General features: G+C 41.8%; 1 protein-coding gene across 1 annotated transcript in view; it reads right to left on the reverse strand.

The window, feature by feature from the left end:
- The window catches only part of CCDC138 (coiled-coil domain containing 138), a 73906-nt gene that overhangs the window by 26675 nt on the left and 26132 nt on the right, over positions 1-21099 (reverse strand). The window contains 3 exon segments of the mRNA XM_077814135.1: positions 165-341; positions 15086-15278; positions 17262-17378. Of these exon segments, the coding sequence (XP_077670261.1) occupies positions 165-341; positions 15086-15278; positions 17262-17378 (487 nt within the window).

Below are 21099 nucleotides of genomic sequence, written 5' to 3' on the forward strand. Positions count from 1 at the left end.
AACTACTGTATTTATACGACAAAAAGACAAGTACTACTTGCTACTACATATTACATCGGAAAGAAAGTATGTATTGTTTTTTCACTTGGGAATTAAGTTTAATTTGCATTTGTTTTTCATTTTATAATACTATATTTTTATTGTTTAAAACTAAGCAAATTTACCAGATTCCATTGTCATTTGAAGTAAACCATCAATGGCATTGGAAAGCAGACCTCTACTGGATATTCTTAAGTGACTTAATATAACAGGCACAGATTGGTACTCCAAAAACAAGGCCTTCCCTTCATCTGTCTTCAAGTCCACGCAAAGGGAATCAAATGCCTGAGCCAGATAATCAGCTGAAAGAGACATAAAAATGCAAACAATAACTTTATAATCACAGTTCTAATGACTGATCTATAAAGCTCAGTATAAATAGCTACTTTGAAACTACTACTTATACAGCTATAAAATTAGAGATTAAATGGATCAAGATATTAAGATTTAAATTTTTAGACCTTTATTTTAATATTTCCTGTATTTCTAATTGACGATTTACTGTGCCTTGGTTTAAAGTAGAGAACAGGGAAGTTGGGGGCAGCCCACATTTTTAAAAAGTATGACTCAAAGATTAAAGTATTTTTCTCAAGAGATGAAGTGAACCCTCTTCTGCACTCAAAGCTTTATAATCCAGGTTACAATTACAAGAAATGCCTATTTCTATACTGCATGAATGATGAATGCAGAAATTCAATTTTATTCTCAATATCATATTATTTCCAATATAACAGTGTAACACTGTTTGCGTTATGGCTTTAAAACACAGAAGCATGTTGCACTGGTTTTGAATTTTGAGTTAGTCTATCTCCCCAGCTTTGTTTCCTCTCCTCCGACAAAAGTTTCTCAGCAAGTGCTACATAAATGCCAATAAATACAAATTGTAATTAGTTTCGTGATCCAACTTAAATTTTTTATACAAATTAAACTATGAAAGGGAAGGACAAGGCTATGATAACTTTAAAGCCTGCTTATGTACAAATCTATTTACTTTTCTTCAGATTTTACATGTATGATATATAAAATATATAAGACATACTACACAAATTTCCTAAAAATACACACGAACGCTGAAGATAAAAATAGTCCGGAAATGACAATTGTGATTTTTTTTTGGCTTACATTGTATTCTATTCCAGCAGTAATTAAATGGACAACCTGAACTTCTCTCATACTTATTAGCGCCCTTATTCAGGATAGTACTTATGCATATGTAACTTAATACACATAAAGTAGTCCATCGACTTCAAATTGCTTAAAGTCAGTCACATGTTTATGTATCTCACTAAATTAAGGTTGTAGATACATTATAGGGTTTTTTCCTTTGAAGCGTGGTATAATCAATAAATCACAGACCCTGCCAACTTGAGACTATGTGTTCCTCTACATTTGGGAGACATCTACTAATGTGCTTAGAGATGAAGGAGAAGAATACTGGATAAAGACAAAGACTGCAACTACTCCATTCCCATTTACTTTCACAAGGATTTGTTTGGAGAAGTTTAATCTTGTAGTTTATATGCTGATTACCACTCTACAGTATATTAAAATATACAGAGACTTGAGACTCAGGGTTAAATAATAAACTCATCCAAGTACCTTAAATAACCACAGTTTCTTTATTTCAGATCTCCCTATTTCAAATTCTGATTTAGGAATTAAAAACACACTACTCAGTTACAGGATGAAATAATTAAATATAATGGAGCCATTCTATCATACGAAAAGTTTAGTTATAGTGCCACCTCCTGGATTTACAACACTTTAGAACAGTGGCCAGCAGCGGGTCCGGCTCCTAGGCGGAGGAGCGCAAGCAGCTCTATGCGGCTCTCGCCTACAGGCACCCTAGCTCGGAGTGCAGAGCTGATGCTCGGTGCGGGGACAATGCGCGGAGTCCCGTGGCCCCCCGCCTAGAAGCTGGACCCGCTGCTGGCCGCTTCCAGGGCACAACGCGGTGTCGGAACAGGTAGGCACTAGCTTACCTTAGCTGGGCAGCACTGCCGGACTTTTAACATCCCAGTCGGCGGTCCTGACCAGAGCAACCCAGTGCCTTACATGCTGCAACCCAGTACTGGGTCACCACCTAAACTTTGAAAAACACTGCTTTAGAAGAAAAAAGTAATCTTACTGAAGCTCTTGCGTTATGAATAGAAGAAAATCAGTGCTTTACTTTCAGTGGATGATCAAAATTCTTATGCAGTAATTTGATGAATGTGCTTTTTATTATTGAAGATCATACTTAACCATGGCATATAAAGTAACAGTAAAAAGCAATGATGAGAAGTTAAAAGTGTTACCATTGTAAGTATTGGGTTTTAGCTGTTTAACTTGGTTAATGAGTATTGGTCATGGCTATTTTTCATTTTGGGGGTTGTTTGTTTATTACTATCAGGAAGGACTTCTAACTAATGTGATTCTCATTTTAAGAATATATTTTACATTAGCCTATTGGTTAGAATAACATTCTCCCAATTATTAGAACCTGTATCTGTTTTAAAAACTTCAAAAACCCAACCTAAGACACACTTTTATCAGGAATTTTAGTTTTAATAAGACAAATATAGCACAAGCAGTGACAGCGTAAACTTCCACATAATGTCACATTAATGTGCTTCCTACCTAGTCTGGAGAGGCCACATCTGTAAGTACGAAAGCACAGTTCAGTCTCCAGAGTTATTTAATCCTTAGCCTCCCTGGTTAGGCTGCCAATGATAAAAGCGGTAGTAGTCTTGTGATGTGGACATCTATCTGCCCACTGGGAACTGGCCTGAAATCACTCACATATTTCATGGAAGCCTCTGAATAGCCACCCAATAGATCTCAGAGGGTAGATGGTGAACAAAAGTTGACATTGGGGATTGATTTACACTGGCAGCCAAAAGGTGCAATTCTCTATAGTGCATTACCAGTTCTCCAAAATACATAGTCCCCTGTCCCTCTATTCTCCACAGAAGATGTTCTAAAATTTGAAAACATTCTACAAAACAAAGAATGGGTTTTATTTTTAAAAAATCACATTTAAAATCAGGAGTCAAAGATTAGGTGGTAGTACTCTCTAAAGCTCTATCGACTAATCATCTTCTCAAGATGCTCAGATAATGATGAACACCACCTCAACACACAGATGGAATAGAACAAGGATAAAATTAATCAATTAGCAATTTAACAGTAAATTAATTTAGCCCAATGGTGAAAACCTGCAAGGGATGGCAAAAGCAGAAACATGGTATACCCTCCATCTAGGGATAAATGCCCCCCTAGGGGAGTTCAAATCCACTGACTTGGGCATCTCAGATTCAAGTGCTCTGTCTCTCTCTCTGGCCCCAATACTGGATACACTGGGAGGCTCAGGTCTCCTCGTGTGGGAGGGCAGGAGGAAGGAAGGTGTATTAATGTAGAGGGAATATATGGGCCAAAAGTGTTAACATAACCCAGTTATTGTCCAACACTAAACAAACAGTGTTAAACAAGCTTTGGGGCTTGGTGTACAGAGATCTCAACTTGCTTAGTACCATGGCAAACACATCATTAAAAATCCTTTTAACATTTTATTAAAGATACAGAAAAGGAAGGAAAAACAATTAAAGCATTTTAAATGTAAAATATTAAATAAGGTTTTCTTTATAACATCTCTTGTTCCCTTTAGCTGAAGAGAATTTTTAGGAGGAAAAATCCTCATTTGACAATCTCTTAGATGGTATCAAAGATGGTAATAACTGTCTTTTTTGTGGAAAAGAAAGTATGTTAGTTGAGATGGGCTAGAGCGGTTGTTGTTGCTGTCATAGCGAAAGACAACAAAAGAAGCCACATGCAAAATGTGGGGAGAAAAGAACAGCAGAGATTGAAATTCAGCTTCTGTCTCTGATGTTGACTCTCACTTGCAACCTCACTGTTGCAAAAACACAGGCACAGCACACAGTCTTATTAGCCACTCCGAGACCAACTTAAACCAACATTGGGGTGTTTAGGGCATTGCTTTTAGCTACATCTTTCTGGTCAAAGGCTTACAGAGCTGTAGTAATGAATACAGCCTTGGCTGGCTAAACCAGACTCTTAGTAGAGAGAACGAAAAAGCAGACGGATAAGAAAGATAAGAAATAAGGTAGGGAAGGAAAAGGATGCATGGGGAATGGGGAGGTCACAAAGTCTCACATCCCATGGTGTTTGGGATTCAGCTAGAGCCAGTAGAAGTGGTGATGTCATCTGGGTCCTGCTCTCTGGCCCAGTCTGGTCAGGACATCTCTCAGGATTAGGACAAAGAAGGTCTGGGGTCCCAGGAAATGGTGTGGGTGGCAGCCATGATGGTGAAGCTCCCTCTGATAGCCTATTTTTCTCCTGAAGTCTTTCTTTAAGGACCATACTAAGGTGGGTTGAACAGGGTAAATTTGTAGGCCCAGTTATCACAACCTGGGGTGTGTATTCTGGCCAGGGGTAGATTATCCTTTCCTTGGCTGTTGCGAGGACTATGTTGATCCCGGACTGGAGTCTCCCTTCCATGAGCAGCAGCTTCTTCTTCCTGGTCATAGCGGGCATTGTGGTGCTCCAGAGCAGCTACAGGAAGGTAGCAACCACTCTTAATACTTCCTCCTAATGATACATGCCTGACAACTCCTCTGGTTTCCCCCGTCCCAGTTAGAGGAAAAGGACTTTGGCAATGGCTCCTCCTCCTGCTCTCTTTCAAGCGAGGTGCTGCTCCCCCTGCTAACGAGGCAGCCGTTTGAAAGAACAGTTACTTAACTATAGGAATTGGTTCTTCAAACTATGTGGTCCACAGAGATTCCACTCTTGGCACTCATGCAACTCATGACCACGAGATTGGATTCTTGCTGGCTACGAGTGTTCGTTGGAGCTGTGCCCTAAGTTGCCAGAGCTCTAGTGGAATAAGCTCTCCTGTGGCTAGGTAGATCTCTTCTAGCTAACTCAAATTCTTGTGCAGTCAGAAACCCACTTGGATAACCTCTGAGTGGATACAGGTTGGCTCCTGACCTTGTAAACAAAAGTCATGAATAGCCTAGGTATGCTCCTGGATGATTTTGTTCTATCTAAATAAACTGAATTCTGACACCACCTTAGGCAGGAATTTAGGGGAAAGTCTAAGGGTAACCCCGTACTTCTGAAACGCTTATATAGGGTACCAGACATGAGGGCCATGAATCTCTTCTACTCTCCTAGCTGACAAAATGGGCCACCAGAAAAGGAATTTTCATGGACAGGTGGCAAAGGGAACAAGCTGTTAAGGTCTTAAAAGGGGGACCTATCAACACTGCTTATACTATACTTAGGTTCCAAGAGGGAGGAGGGCTTCTGAACTGGAAGAAAAAATGAGACCCTTCAGGAAATTTATTACTGTTCGGTGGGAATAGGAGTTTAATTCACATATTGCTGCCAGATAGACTCTTATGTTGATGGAAAAACCAGATTGCTTCAGGGCTAGCAAAAAGCCCAGTACTGATTAAATTGGTACTATCAGGGAGAAATTGGGTGCTGAGATATAAAAGCTCTTCCATTTAGCTCTATAAGTCAGTCTGATTGAAGGTTCCCTTCTCCAGAGTAGAACATTCTGAACCTCTGTGGAGGTCATCCACCCACATACACGCTGTCAAGTGTAAAGATTTTGGATCAGACAGAGGAGCTGACCACTGTTTTGAGAGACTGTATCAGGCAGAATGGGTAAGATAGCTATGCTGGTAGGTTTACAAGATCTGAATACCAGAACTGCCATGCCCATGCTGGGGCTACCATGCTCATGCGCCCGACATTTTGCTTCAGTTTCCTCAGGACGCTATAAGGAACAATAGAAACATGTACATCAAACACACTGTCCAAAGGATGAGGAAGATATCTATTAGAGAGCTGAGCTTGTGAACCTCCTGGAGCAGAAAGTCCGATACTAGTAGTAGTTTGCTGTGAGCAGGTCTAAATTTGGGAACCCCCATTTGAAGAAAATGTTCTATACGAATGTATGTTTGAGACACCACTTGTAGTTTTTAAAAGGCTCTCCTGAAATGATTTCTCAGGATGTTCTGAAGACCAGGAAGGTGTCGGACTATTGGTGTGACAATGTAGAATGCACCACTCCTATAGATGTATGGCCTTCTGACACAGTAGTGATGACCTTACTTCTCCCCTTGCCTATTGATATAGTGCATTGCCGTGGTGTAGTTTGTCAGCACCTGAACTAGTGTTCCCAAAGAGTAGACAGAAAGCTTACATGCCAGGTGGATGGCTCTGAGCTCTAAAACGTGTGTGCGCGCGCGCGTGGACCATCATACCCAAAGAGTCAAATGATTCAGAAGAGCTCTTTACCCGAGTAGGGGCATCTGTTATCACAATCTTTACAGGCAGGGGTATGGAAAAGGGAACTCTAACTCTGCTGCACACCTAAAGTGGTCTGTACACAAGTTTAACAAGGAGAGGACTTTTTGCAGGTCTGCTATCATCATGGATTCATAGAAATGTAGTGCTGGAGAGGTCATCTAGTCTAACCCCCTATGCTGAGTCATGACCTAGACCATTCTTGACAGGTGTTTGTCTAACCTGATCTTAAACACCTCCAGTGATGAGGATTCCACAAATTTCCCTGGTAACTTAGTCCAGTACTTAACTATCCCTATAGTTAGAAAGCTTTTACTAGTATCCAACCTAAATCTCCCTTGCTGCAGATTAAGTGCATTATTTCTTGCCCTACTTTCAGTGGACATGGAGACCAACTGATTACCATCTTCTTTATAACAGTCCTTAACATATCTGCAGACTTATCAGGTCCCACTCAGTCTTCTTTTCACAAGACTAAACATGCCCATTTTGTATTTGTGCATTTGATTTTTCCTTATACTTGACTTTACTGTTGATTTCAGACCAATACTCCAATTTCTAAAGGTAATTTTAAATTTCTAATCCTGTGCTTCAAAGTGCTTACCACCTCTTCCAGCATGGTGTTATTCACATATTTTATACGCTCCACTTCATTATCCCAGTTATTAATGGAAATTCTGACTAGTGCCGGACCCAGGAGAGATCCCTGCAGAACTCCACTGATATGTCCTCCCAGTTTGATAGCAAACCATTGATAGCTGCTCTGAATAGTCTTTCAATCAGTTGTGCACCAACCTTACAGTAATTACAGCTAGACCACATTTCTCTAGTTTGCTTATAAGAATGTCATGTGGAATTGTGTCAAAAGTCTTACTAAAATCAGGTCCACTGCTTCCCTCATCCACTAAGCCAGATACATGCACTGTCTGCTGGGTCGATACACTGATCTCCATCATCCTTGCATGGATCAAAGGTGAAGTCTCTCATATTGTGCGATAAACACACATGACAACGTGTCCTAGAAGTCTGAGACACGTTCTTGGGTGGGCCTGAAGTTGACTGAGGAGGTCCAATATTACCTGAAACTTTCTCTGCGGAAAGCTCGAGCTGTTTTGGAGTCTGAACACTATTCCTAATAACTCTATTTTCTGCTTCGAAATCAGTGTGGATTTTGTCTCTGTTGACCTTGAGACCTAGCGAGATGAAGAGTTTCAGGATTGTCTGTACTGGGTTGGTCACCTGTTGTGGTGATCTTCCTCACATTAGCCATACATCAAAGGTAACAATATACATGGATTCCTTTTGTTTTTAGGTGAGTTTCCACCACCAACAGTTACTTGGGTGAAAACCTCTGGAGCTGTACAAAAGCCAAAGAGCTGAGACTCTGCACCAGTAGTGTGACGTTCCTACCAGGTATCTCAGGTATTTCCAGTGGAGATGTGAAAATAGACATCTTGTGGGTCAACAGCCATAAACCAGTCCACAGGATCTAATGAAGGGATTAAAGAACCTAGGGTTATCATTCTGAACTTAAAACAATGGATGGAAGTGTTGAGACATCAAACATCAAGGAGGGGTCTCCAGCCCCCTTTCTTCTTTGGGATTAAGAAGTGGGAGCAAAAGCCCTGGTGCCTGAACTCCAAGGACACATGTAGGAGCAATAGAAGTTGTAAGAGGGACTCCACCTCCTGCTTCAGCTGTCTCTCATGAGAAGGGTCTCTGAAAAGGGATTGGAAATGGGAGAGAGGACTGAAAGGCAAACCTGATGCCAAACCAGGCATGCTGCAGCAACTCAGCTGCAATGACTCATTCCTCCAACAGAGCCTGCAGTGACTCAGTCCTCAAGCATGCTGCAGTAGCCTATCCCTGAGCAGGGCTTGGGTCAGATGACCCCCCAGGCACAGGTATTTCACTGACCCCACCAGAGCTGCAAGTTAGTAGTATTATTGCACAGACCTGACCACAAAACCTCCTGCTGCCTCACAGCATAGCAGACTCCCTAAGCTTCCAGCCTGCCCTTGATCCAGTTTCTGTCCCAACCTTGCCATAGCCTTGTCCATGCCCTACTCTGGCTTTACTCCAGCTCTGTTACTAACCTGCTCCAGCCCCGCATCCACCTCATGACCCCTGGACTCACAACCAGACTTCAATCCTTGGGCTGCATCTGGACTCCAACTACAATAATGATTTGGCTTGTCTATGGACTCTGATCCATGGCCTGTCCCTAGACCCCGGTTTTACCATTGCCCTTGACCTGGCATCCAACTTCGACCATCTGTCTTAACCGCCAGTCTTGACTGCCTGGAACTAGCGCCTGATAGGGACTGAAAGTGAATGGGATACGCATTGGTCACAATCTCAAGAACCCTCCTGATTGAGGTAATGTCAAAGGTGTTTGGGGGCAGCGGGGGAAAGACTAGAGCAGAAAAGATCCTGTAGAAGTCAAAGCGGACTACTGACAAAGGTGTCAAACCTGCTGCCCATTTGAAACCCCTTACTATAGGCAGCCAAGGTCAAAAGAGGGTCACCTCTGGTGAAGTTTCTGACTCTTCTTCAGTGGCTCAGAAGATCTTGCTGGATGACCATAGGCTTGTGTCAAGTAGTGCTGCCTGAAACAGGTTTGGTATCATGGCTGCTTCCCTTTATGAGTTGGGACACAAAATCCCAAGCAGCACAGGATAGTTCTGGAATCTTTTAAAGTATGGATGGCTTCATCAGTCTGCCTACTGAAGAAGTTGATTCCCTGAAAATGGGAGTCCTAAATTGTCACCTTGTCTTCCTAGAGATACTGAATGACTGGGAAGCCATGGCAACATTCTCATGGGTAGTGCAGAGGCCACTGTTTGCACCAATCAGACATGTTCAACAGTCTGTAGTGCTGTCCAAGATGTCAGTTGGCCCTCTGACACAAGATTTAAGCTCTGCTTGGTGCTCCTATCAACAAAATTAGATTTGTCCTATTTTAAGAAATCCTACCTTGAGAGCAAAAAGAAAAGGAGTACTTGTGGCACCTTAGAGACTAACCAATTTATTTGAGCATAAGCTTTCGTGAGCTACAGCTCACTTCATTGGATGCATACTGTGGAAAGTGTAGAAGATATTTTATACACACAAAGCATGAAAAAATACCTCCCCCCACCCCACTCTCCTACGCTTTGCTTCTCTACAAAAGAAAAAGGACACTAAACTTTCTAAACTACTACATGCCACAAGGGGCCACAGCAATGGTTCCCTCAACGCACCCAGCAATATTGTTAACCTATCCAACTATACTCTTAGCCCAGCAGAAGCAGCTGTCCTATCTCGGGGCCTCTCCTTCTGCCCCTCGACCCCCACGAACATGATACAGTTCTGTGGTGACCTAGAATCCTATTTTCGACGTCTCCGACTCAAGGAATATTTCCAACATACCTCTGAACAACATACTAATCCACAGAGATCTCCCTACCAACACTACAAAAAGAAGGATTCTAGGTGGACTCCTCCTGAAGGTCGAGAAGCAGACTGGACTTCTACATAGAGTGCTTCCACCGACGTGCATGGGCTGAAATTGTGGAAAAGCAGCATCACTTGCCCCATAACCTCAGCCGTGCAGAACACAATGCCATCCACAGCCTCAGAAACAACTCTGACATCATAATCAAAAAGGCTGACAAAGGAGGTGCTGTTGTCATCATGAAGAGGTCGGAATATGAACAAGAGGCTGCTCGGCAGCTCTCCAACACCACTTTCTACAAGCCATTACCCTCTGATCCCACTGAGAGTTACCCAAAGAAACTACAGCATTTGCTCAGGAAACTCCCTGAAAAAGCACAAGATCAAATCTGCACAGACACACCCCTGGAACCCCAACCTGGGATATTCTATCTACTACCCAAGATCCATAAACCTGGAAATCCTGGGTGCCCTATCATCTCAGGCATTGGCACCCTGACAGCAGGACTGTCTGGCTATGTAGACTCCCTCCTCAGGCCCTACGCTACCAGCACTCCCAGCTACCTTCGAGACACCACTGACTTCCTGAGGAAACTACAATCCATCGGTGATCTTCCTGATAACACCATCCTGGCCACTATGGATGTAGAAGCCCTCTACACCAACATTCCACACAAAGATGGACTACAAGCCGTCAAGAACACTATCCCCTATAATGTCACGGCTAACCTGGTGGCTGAACTTTGTGACTTTGTCCTTACCCATAACTATTTTACATTTGGGGACAATGTATACCTTCAAATCAGCGGCACTGCTATGGGTACCCGCATGGCCCCACAGTATGCCAACATTTTTATGGCTGACTTAGAACAACGCTTCCTCAGCTCTCGTCCCCTAACGCCCCTACTCTACTTGTGCTATATTGATGACATCTTCATCATCTGGACCCATGGAAAAGAAGCCCTTAAGGAATTCCACCATGATTTCAACGATTTCCATCCCACCATCAACCTCAGCCTGGTCCAGTCCACACAAGAGATCCACTTCCTGGACACTACAGTGCTAATAAACGATGGTCACATAAACACCACCCTGTACTGGAAACCTACGGACCGCTATTCCTACCTACATGCCTCCAGCTTTCACCCTGACCACACCACATGATCCATTGTCTACAGCCATGCTCTGCGATACAACCGCATTTGCTCCAACCCCTCAGACAGAGACAAACACCTACAAGATCTCTATCAAGCATTCTTACAACTACAATACCCACCTGCGGAAGTGAAGAAACAGACTGATAGAGCCAGAAGAGTACCCAGAAGTCACCTACTACAGGACAGGCCTAACAAAGAAAATAACAGAACGCCACTAGCCGTCACCTTCAGCCCCCAACTAAAACCCCTCCAACACATTATTAAGGATCTACAACCTATCCTGAAGGATGACCCAACACTCTCACAAATCTTGGGAGACAGGCTAGTCCTTGCCTATAGACAGCCCCCCAACCTGAAGCAAATACTCACCAGCAACCACATACCACACAACAGAACCACTAACCCAGGAACCTATCCTTGCAACAAAGCCCGTTGCCAACTGTGCCCACATATCTATTCAGGGGACACCATCACAGGGCCTAATAACATTAGCCACACTATCAGAGGCTTGTTCACCTGCACATCCACCAATGTGATATATGCAATCATGTGCCAGCAATGCCCCGTGCCATGTACATTGGTCAAACTGGACAGTCTCTACGTAAAAGAATAAATGGACACAAATCAGATGTCAAGAATTATAACATTCATAAACCAGTCGGAGAACACTTCAATCTCTCTGGTCACGCGATTACATATATGAAAGTTGCGATATTACAACAAAAAAACTTCAAATCCAGACTCCAGCGAGAGACTGCTGAATTGGAATTCATTTGCAAATTGGATACAATTAACTTAGGCTTGAATAGAGACTGGGAGTGGCTAAGTCATTATGCAAGGTAACCTATTTCCCCTTGTTTTTTCCAACCCCCTCCTCTCCCTCCTCAGACGTTCTTGTTAAACCCTGGATTTGTGCTGGAAATGGCCCACCTTGATTATCATACACATTGTAAGGAGAGTGATCACTTTAGATAAGCTATTACCAGCAGGAGAATGGGGTGGGAGGAGGTATTTTTTCATGCTTTGTGTGTATAAGAAGATCTTCTACACTTTCCACAGTATGCATCTGATGAAGTGAGCTGTAGCTCACAAAAGCTTATGCTCAAATAAATTGGTTAGTCTCTAAGGTGCCACAAGTACTCCTTTTCTTTTTGCGAATACAGACTAACTCGGCTGTTACTCTGATACCTTGAGAGCAGTGCACGGTAATATGCTATCCTCATGTGCACTTGTGAATGAGTAGGCCTTCCAGCCAAAAAGATTAAATGTTTTTGTTCCTTTTCAGTGAGGACAGATTTCAGAGGACTTTGCTGCTTTGTCCTCTCCCGTATACAGCTTGCACAAGTAGAGAGCCAGGTGCAGGATGTGAGTAAAAAAATTCCTGTCCTTTTGCAGGGACTTGAAGTCTTCTGTCTCTTCTCAGAACCAGGCTAAGACAGAAGCAGGCAAACGACAGATGGAAATGACAGGCTCCAGCAGGACACCAATTACTGCCATGGCTAACCTCCCTGGTGTTGCAGAACGTAATATGTCCAACAACTTGTATTGTTTCTCTAGCATAACCTTAAGGGGAATATCGTCATGCATTTTACTAAATCTTGGAGAACCCTGAATACATCTACAGAGGCCAGTGTAGGTGGGATCATCGTCTCATGGGGGGAAGAGGAGGAAATTTCAGCCCAAACTTGATGCTGTTCCTCTAGAGAATGTTTTTTTTTGTTTTTACATTCTCCTCCTCTGGTCTCTTCAGCAGCTGTGGTTGGAGCAACAGAGTTGCAAAAGGGAGACCTAGCCGTGGACACAGTGGAGGAGGCAGGTTTCCTGAAATAGTGTTGAACATCTGAAGGGGGTGATCCAGTATGGTCAGGATTAATATGGATTAGTGCAGAGGGGGATACCTAAGTGGGTAACCCCTGTGAGATCCTGACCTCTTCCTAGCTCCCTTGAAATTCTTCCCTGGAATCTGTCTCAGGATCTCACTGAGCTATCCTGGGGGCAGATAAAAGGTAAGCGGATGATGATTCTCTACTGTGCTCAGCAGTAGAAGAGAAAAAAATGGTTTGCCTCTTCTAGGAGAAAGGCAGTCCTATCAGGTATAAACTCTATATAGATTATGTTGGTATAGGAGATACCTCTCTGGCCAAGCATGGTGACTGTACATCAGGGAGCTATGTACTGACCTTCCTTAGTTTCTCCAGGAGAGTTGACTTGGATACTGGGCCCACTGAGTACCATGCTTAGTACTATGTGTTGTTTTGGTGCTAAGGTAGCTGGGCCCAATGCATCAGGTACCGTAGAGTTAGTCAATACAAAGAAGTGGAAAACTGCTACTTCTGAGGATGTAGTTAGTGCAGAGGCACTGGATATCAAGGTGCTCTGTACCATATTAGATACCATAGGCAGCTCTGCCCTTAGATTTAGATGGTATCATGTGACCTGCCTTAGAACTTGGTATTGGAATGGGCCTTCTTGCTCTTATGACCCTTCACTGACACAGGCCATTTTAAGTCATAGTGACTTTTATGCCTCTTGGTAAGCGCCAGAAAAGTTGACCTAGGCTCATCTTTGCAGAGGTGCTCCTTACTGCACATGAAAGATGTCAACGCTAATGTACCAGCAGATGAAGGAGGCCTCTACAAGGAAGCCACCCAGGAGATCAAAATCGAGAGACAGCTCATTGAACTCAGAGATGGACTGACACTGACATTGAGGATTCTCTGAAGATCTCCTTGAGACTGAGGAGACCTCCATCGACTTCTCCAGCAGGAATAATTTCAGGGTCACCTCCCTTGCTCTCTCTGGGTGTGCTTGGAGAAAGAGCAACACAAGGAACTATATTCCAGAACGTGTCCTTTCCCAAGACATATCGAGCATTGAGCGTGACCATCGTTGATGGGTATCGCAGTGTCACATTAAAGACTGGTCTTAAACCCTGGTGATTTAACTTCTGCCATGATCCTAGTACTCCTGTATGTCGGTGTATGGCTAGGTTATCAGAAACTAACTGACTGACTATGCTAAATACAATATATTCTTGTTTTAAATAGGCCAACAGACAAAAGAAAACAATGACACTAACACTAATACTAAAAAAATCTAAACTAAGCTAAGCTAACTCTCACAGTGTGCAAGAGAAGAAGACATTGCCAAGGGTTCCATCTTGCAACCAGGGAGACAAGAAACTGGAAAGGATTCACTATACTCTTTATGCCCTCAGATCGGGGTTGTGATGCAAGGTCACTTAGTGTGGAATATGTGGATGATCACATGAAGAACTGATGCTTACCTGCCCCAGCCTCAGGCAGCATGGTTCTGACTGGCCTTTGGCAGCAGTGGACAGAGGATGGGGGTAGAGCAAGATAGGAGACAGCTAAGATAAGGGCTGCATTGTGTACGGGTGTGTACCAGCCCCAATTTCAGCCCAGCTAAAAATGACCCACCAATTTAGAACATATCTTCTGCCCCAATTCTATCTCACTATCATTTGTCCTCTAGTTAGGGAAGTAACCTACGAAATTACTACCATGCCTACTTAACAGATGGGTCAGCAACAAGGACAATGCAGCTCACCATGCACTCAGAGGACATGCAAATGACTACCACAGGATGCTTCAACACTGCTAGCCTGAACATGAAACATGCGGTCTTCTTAAAAAGCAGTGGAAAAACTGCTGCTTATTTATTTCAGCTAAAAACCCCCAGCTATCTGAAACACCTAGGCAACCATAACATCACTCAAAAAACAAAATTCAACTGTTGGACTTTGAATAAAACTTCATTTATTCCTGTATCATTTTTATCCTTTCGGATAGCTAAACATGTGAAATATACAATCACCAACATGTATATTTTCCCCTTCCCTTTTTGCTGTGGATCCACCTTGACAATGTCAAATTATATCATAATCTACATTGAACATCTTAATATAATACAAATTATAACTTTAGAAAGCTTTCTGTTTGCTGCAGCATACTTTGTTTCTTAATGAAGTAAAACTTCAAGAACATATTCCTCACTTTACAACTACAAAGTACTTCAGACACAGATATAATACAATCCATTTGATGGACTTTGTGTATTTGATTTTTGCCCAGACAATGGCTGTTTACTAAATGCAATAAAAACATTTAAGAACTTACCTTGTGTTACTGTTTTGAGTACAATTAAAGTTGATACAAATCTCAAAGGTAAAATGGAACTCTTAAAGAAAGCTGCTGTCTTTGGTTTACTTTCAGCAGACTGCTCAGAAGAGCCATGTTGGTTTCCCTTAGTTACTATGCCTTTGAATATGTCTTCACCGAGCCTCCTCATAGTTGATGTCATAGTTGAATGCTGTTGTAAACATTGTATCCATTTTATAAGAGTAGTAAATGTAATCACACAACTAAAATCAAAGTCCATTTTAAAGTACTATATTTATAGAACTGTACATTCTACTGAGGCATGTTATATAAACTGGTGGTAGTAAATTAAAAATATTACAATTAAACTTAGCCAGTGGTAAAATAACATTGAGACACAAATAAATCTAGTAAACCCAGACTATAACAGAATCAGCCTTTACATTATCCTGTTTTGCCTAGATACTATGGGATAGCAACCTAAAAGCAGTTACTGTTCTGTTAAATCTAATAGAATACAATATTTGCAATGTACCCATAAAGAATTTAAGGATACAATTTAAATTTTAAAAAAAATTAAATTACTAAACTACCAACCTGCACTTAGTCTCCCACATTGAGTGACAACATAAAATTACTAGAGAAGGAAGCACTGAATATGAGATTAATTTCTTTATGAACATTGTCAGTGACCTCAGTTTCAAGATTCAGACATTCACATGTCAATTTTCTGTAACGAACCAGTCCGTGAGAGATTGAAGTAAATTAGGTAATGAATGCAAAAGGAGTGATGTAGTTTAAGATCATTATTGGTGAAAAGTAAAATTATAAATGAAAACAAATTTTAAGAAAAAAATTGGCTGTGGGATGACATTCTATACCCAATGTTTCAGCACAATGACATTTAAAAGTGACAAGCGAATTCTGTTTTCATCCACATCTATCAAATATATTCCTATATGGAAAATGTTCAAAATTAAAGCTAAGCTTAAAGGAAGGGATTTTCAAAGTTGTCTAAGGCAATTAGATGCTCGAGTCCCATTGAAACTCAATAGCAGTAGGACACCTAATTCTTTTAAAAGCCTTTGAAAATCCCAACCAAAAGTGGGATGGATATTGGAAACACTAAACCACTTAGCTATGGTATAGTGTTGCAATAAAATGCCTCCAAACTTTAAGGAAATGATCACTCATATATATAATGCTATGTTACTCTTTTGCTAGAGGACACTCTTAAAACCCCAGTAGCCTTTACAACTGTTCATATTCATTTTTTTTCTAGGTCTGACCCACTATATTGATTTTCTTTAATACAGAAACATATATTAAGTAATTACAATTATGTAAAATTAAAGAAGGAGAATTTATGCATAATACACTGACATATTATAGAAGCGTCCACCAGCAAAGGAAAAAGTATTTTATTACTGGAATTCATGTCACTGAATTGGAAAGGCAAAACTCTGGGGCAGAATATATTCTTCATACTGTTAGCGTAATGCATCTTTAATGTGATCCAAATTTAAAAAAATATAGATGCTCATGTAAAAACAATCTGCTTTATAACTTCCGCATCATTTATTAGAATCTAAGGCCCCTGTCCTGCGAAGATTTAGACATGTGCCTAGCTTTGCAATCAAAGGGACTACTCAGAGTATACAAGTTAGGACCGTGCATAAATTTTTGCAGGATCGGACCCTAAGATATGACCCCAGTTATGCTGCTACAATATGGTTCTGTAAGAACTTCCATTACGTACTGGATGGAAATATTTACTTCAGGATTAAACAATACAAGGTTTCACTTAGGAGCATCTTTTGTTTAACATTTATAAAATGGGGATTTCCTTCTCTAGCTGAGAAGATTGTTGTAAAGATAAATTCAAGGTTTGAGAGGTTCTCAGATATTATTACAAAGGGGGCTACGTAAGTCCCCCGACAGATAAAGCATGGATCTATAATATAAAACTGAACAGTTTTAAATTACTATCTTAATTTTTTCCCTTTGCCCTGTATCTGCAGCAAATTATTTGAATTTGAATGTTGTGAAGGCTGATGGTTTTTTTAAAACTATACTTACTACATCGAAAAGCATCCATTTATCTTACATCATAGTACCTGAGAATCTTCTGAGAATGAGCATTCTGAACATGAAATATTAAAGAATTAATCTGAAAGTAGAATATATGTTTTACCTGTGTCCCACAGTCCAGCTGCCTTATAGCCCAGTAAATAAATTTAATTACAGGCATATGTAGTTTAGGGTTCACAAATGGCATCCACTGGAGTTGTTCAGCAACGATAGGTAAAAGCTGGAAAAATATACAGTGGTATAGTTTTATACATCATCTGTCACTGAGTAAACAAAAAACATGATGATAATGGATTGCATATGCAAATACTTCAGTGCATTGAATACGTTTAGCACTCACCGCAAGTACATAAAAATTACATAATTATAGGAATTAGCTTGTAACACAGATTATTATTTTTTAAAAGGGCTGACTTCTAAAATGGACTCAAAATGGGGCATAAATTCCTGTTTTTCTCAAAAAGTATCTGCCCAATCCATGTGAAATTTCACACAGGGTTAGGATTTATGCCCCATGAATTCTCTGTGTAGTTTGTTTGATTTCTCTTTGTAAAATGCACTGACACTTTAACTGTGTCTCCAAAGGAAAAAAATGGTTACTGATCTCTATGGCAAATGTTGTTAAGATACGCTGTGCACATATACATTCCACTGTAGGTGTTCATGTGCTCCCAATGCACTTGAATCGAAGACTTTTGCCAGCAGTACTTGGATGTCTTTGTACCTGCAGCTGAGTGTATAAAAGGCAGAGTCACCCTGATTCCCTCTCAGTTCCTTTGCAGCAGAAAAACAATGACACTTCCAAATTACAAGGAAAGAAGGAAAGCTCGTGGAATGCATATCTGCACAACACATTTCAAAGAACAGTTACAGAAGACAAAGTAATCGTTTTTTCTCCTTCAAGTGATAGTTCACATATACATTCCACTGTAGGTGATTTACAAGCAGTTTCCCTGAAGATGGTGAGACTTCAGAACTATGCAAACAGAGAATGACGTACAGATTTTTCAAAGTCCACATCACACATGAGTGATGGCAGAGTCTGGAGAAGTGATGACATAGTGTCTGGTGAAAGTATGTAAAGATGTAGCCACCTTACAGAGGTCCACAGTCAATATGTTTAGAAAGGTTGTTGAAAGTCCCTTATAGACTCAGCAGTTACATTTGCCAAATCATAACAGGATCCTATGCATGAAGATATCCAATATGACACTGGCTGAGTCAAGACTGCTTGACCTTTTACTCTTTCTGCATAGGCCTCAAAGAGTCTAGCTAAGATCCTAAATGACTTGGTTTTATGGACGTAGCAACGTATGGCCCTATGCACATCAAGGTAGTGCAGTCTCTCCCATCTGTTGGCTTGAGGCTTTGGAAAAAATACTGGTAAACGAATAGTTTGGTGCAGATAAATGTCTGTAATCACTTTCAGATGAATTTTGAATGTGTTTCTAAAGCAATTTTACCTTTGTTTAAAATAGTGAATTACTATTGAATTACTAGTGAAAATGGATATTACGCCAATAACACCTATTATATCAGAAACTCTCGTGGCAGATGTGACTGCCACCACAAATATGGCTTTCATAGAAAGGTGGAATAATGAGCAAGATGTCCTGGGCACAAAGGGAGGACTCGTTAGATCTGACTCAGATACGAAAGTATACACAAGTGAGTCCTTTAAGAAACCTCACTGACATCAGATGCGAGAAAAGGAAAGGTTGTGTAGTAACTGGAGTTCTTCAAGATGTGTCCCCCTGTGGGTGCTCCACTTTAGTAGGTGGTGTGTCCTGGCGCCGTCGAGCAGAGATTTATAGTAGCAGTGTCCACACAGGTCACACATGCGCAGTAGGTGTCTCATGGTGCTGTTGGTGCTGCGCACTACCCGAGCCCTCCAGTTCCTTCTCTACTGCAGAGTCCTCACTGCGAACTCCAAAGTAGAGGGGAGGAAGGTGGGCAGTGGAGCACCCACAGGGACACATACCTCGAAGAACTCCAGTTGCTGCACAAGGTGAATAACCTTTCCTTTTTCTTCGAGTAGTGTCTCTCTTGGTGCTCCACTTTAGGTGACTGTAGAGCAGTGTCCCTCTGAGGGGACTTTGGGTTCGTTTGAGTCATTGAGGTAAATACTGTGAGGCACTATGGCGTCAGCCCTGGAGTCCTGTGTGACTGCATAGTGCTTTGTGAATGTGTGGATGGAGGCCCAAGTGGCCGCCTTACAGATCTCTAGTATTGGAATGTTATTGTGAAATGCTACTGAGGTTGAAATCGACCTAGCAGAATGTGCTCTAATGTGCTCCGGTGGTTCTATATTCCGGATATGGTAGCATGTTTGAGTACATGTGGAAAACCATTTGGATAATCTCTGAATGGATACAGGATCTCCTTTCGAGAGCTCGGTAGTAGAGATGAAAAGTCTAGATTTCCTAAAAGGTTTGGTTCTTTCAAGGTAGAACACTAGCGCCCTTCTAAAGTCTAGAGTGTGTAGGGCGGCTTCTGTTGGAGTACCATGAGGCTTAGGGTACAATGTCGGTGGGTGAAGAGATTGGTTCACGTTAAATGCTGAGGTTACTTTCGGTAAGAATTTAGGGTGTGGCAGAACATCATGCATTTGCGATTCATCAGGGACGCAAACAGATCGATAGTGGGAATGCCCCATCCTTTGAAAATTGAACTCAGGACCTCTCCATTCATCTCCCTTTCGTGATCCTGGGAGAAGTACCTGCTGAATGTGTCTGTTGTTGCATTCTGACAGCCTGGCAGGTAACACACTGTGATGTGTATGTTGTGTTGTATGCACCAATTTCAAAGTCTCATGGCTTCTCTGCATAAAGAATGTGAGCGAGCTCCTCCTTGCCTGTTGATGCAGAACATGCAGGCGATACGGTTGGTCATAATTCGAATGGATTTCTTCCATATATGAGGTAGGAAATGTCTGCAGCTCTAGCAAATTGATGTGAAATTGAGTCTCTCTTGGAGACCCTTTGCCCTATATCGTGTGTTAACACACGTGAGCACCCCAACCTATCAGTGAGGCATCTGTGGTGATCACTGTTGTTGGGGATTCCTATTGGAAAGGGATACTCATATAGACATTTTGTGGCCTTGTCCACCATTGTAATGAGTTCAGGACATTTGGTGGAACCGTGATCTGTTTGTGTAGGTTGTGTTTGCTTGGTATATATATCGTACTTAGCCAACCTTGTAGGCATTGCATATGTAGTCTTACATATCGTATCACGAATGTCGTGGCTGCCATGTGTCCTAGTAATTGTAGGACAGTGCGAGCCCAAACTTGAGGACTGACTTGTATCTCTGAGATAAAGTTTGTGAGGTTTGTGAATCTGGTAAGGGGTAATGACACCTTGGCTTCTATGGCGCTGAGATGTGCCCCGATAACGTCTAGTTGTTGGACTGGATTTGTGGTTGATTTCCATTAGTTTATTTGTAGACCCAGCTCCTGGAATAGCGTGATAGTGGACTGGACTGCATCAATTGTGTCTAGTAGAGTTGGGCCTTTGATAAACAAATTCTCCAGTTCAGTGGAAATCATTATTCCCTATTTGCGTAGATGTGCCGCTTCCACTGCTAGAGTTTTGGAGAAGACTCTTGCTGCTGCGGATAGGCTGAATGGAAGTACTCTGTATTGGAAGTGTTCTCGTCCTACCGTGAATCGTAGACATTTCCTGTGAGCAGGATGAAGGGTGATTTGCAAATAAGCATTGTGGAGGTCGAGGACTGAAAACTACTCCCCCTGTTGCAGCGCTGGGAGTATCATACCCAATGTGACCATCTTGAGCTTCTGGGATCTGACGAACTTGTCGAGCTTCCGCAGATCCAGAAGGGTCTCCATCCTCTACTCTTCCTCTGGGTCAGGAAGTAATCAGAGTAGAATCCCTTCCCTCTGAATTGTAGTGGTGCTTGTTCCACAGCACCCAGTTGTA

Source organism: Eretmochelys imbricata, chromosome 1, assembly GCF_965152235.1.
Source record: "Eretmochelys imbricata isolate rEreImb1 chromosome 1, rEreImb1.hap1, whole genome shotgun sequence".
In the NCBI taxonomy this organism is placed as follows: Eukaryota; Metazoa; Chordata; order Testudines; family Cheloniidae; genus Eretmochelys; species Eretmochelys imbricata.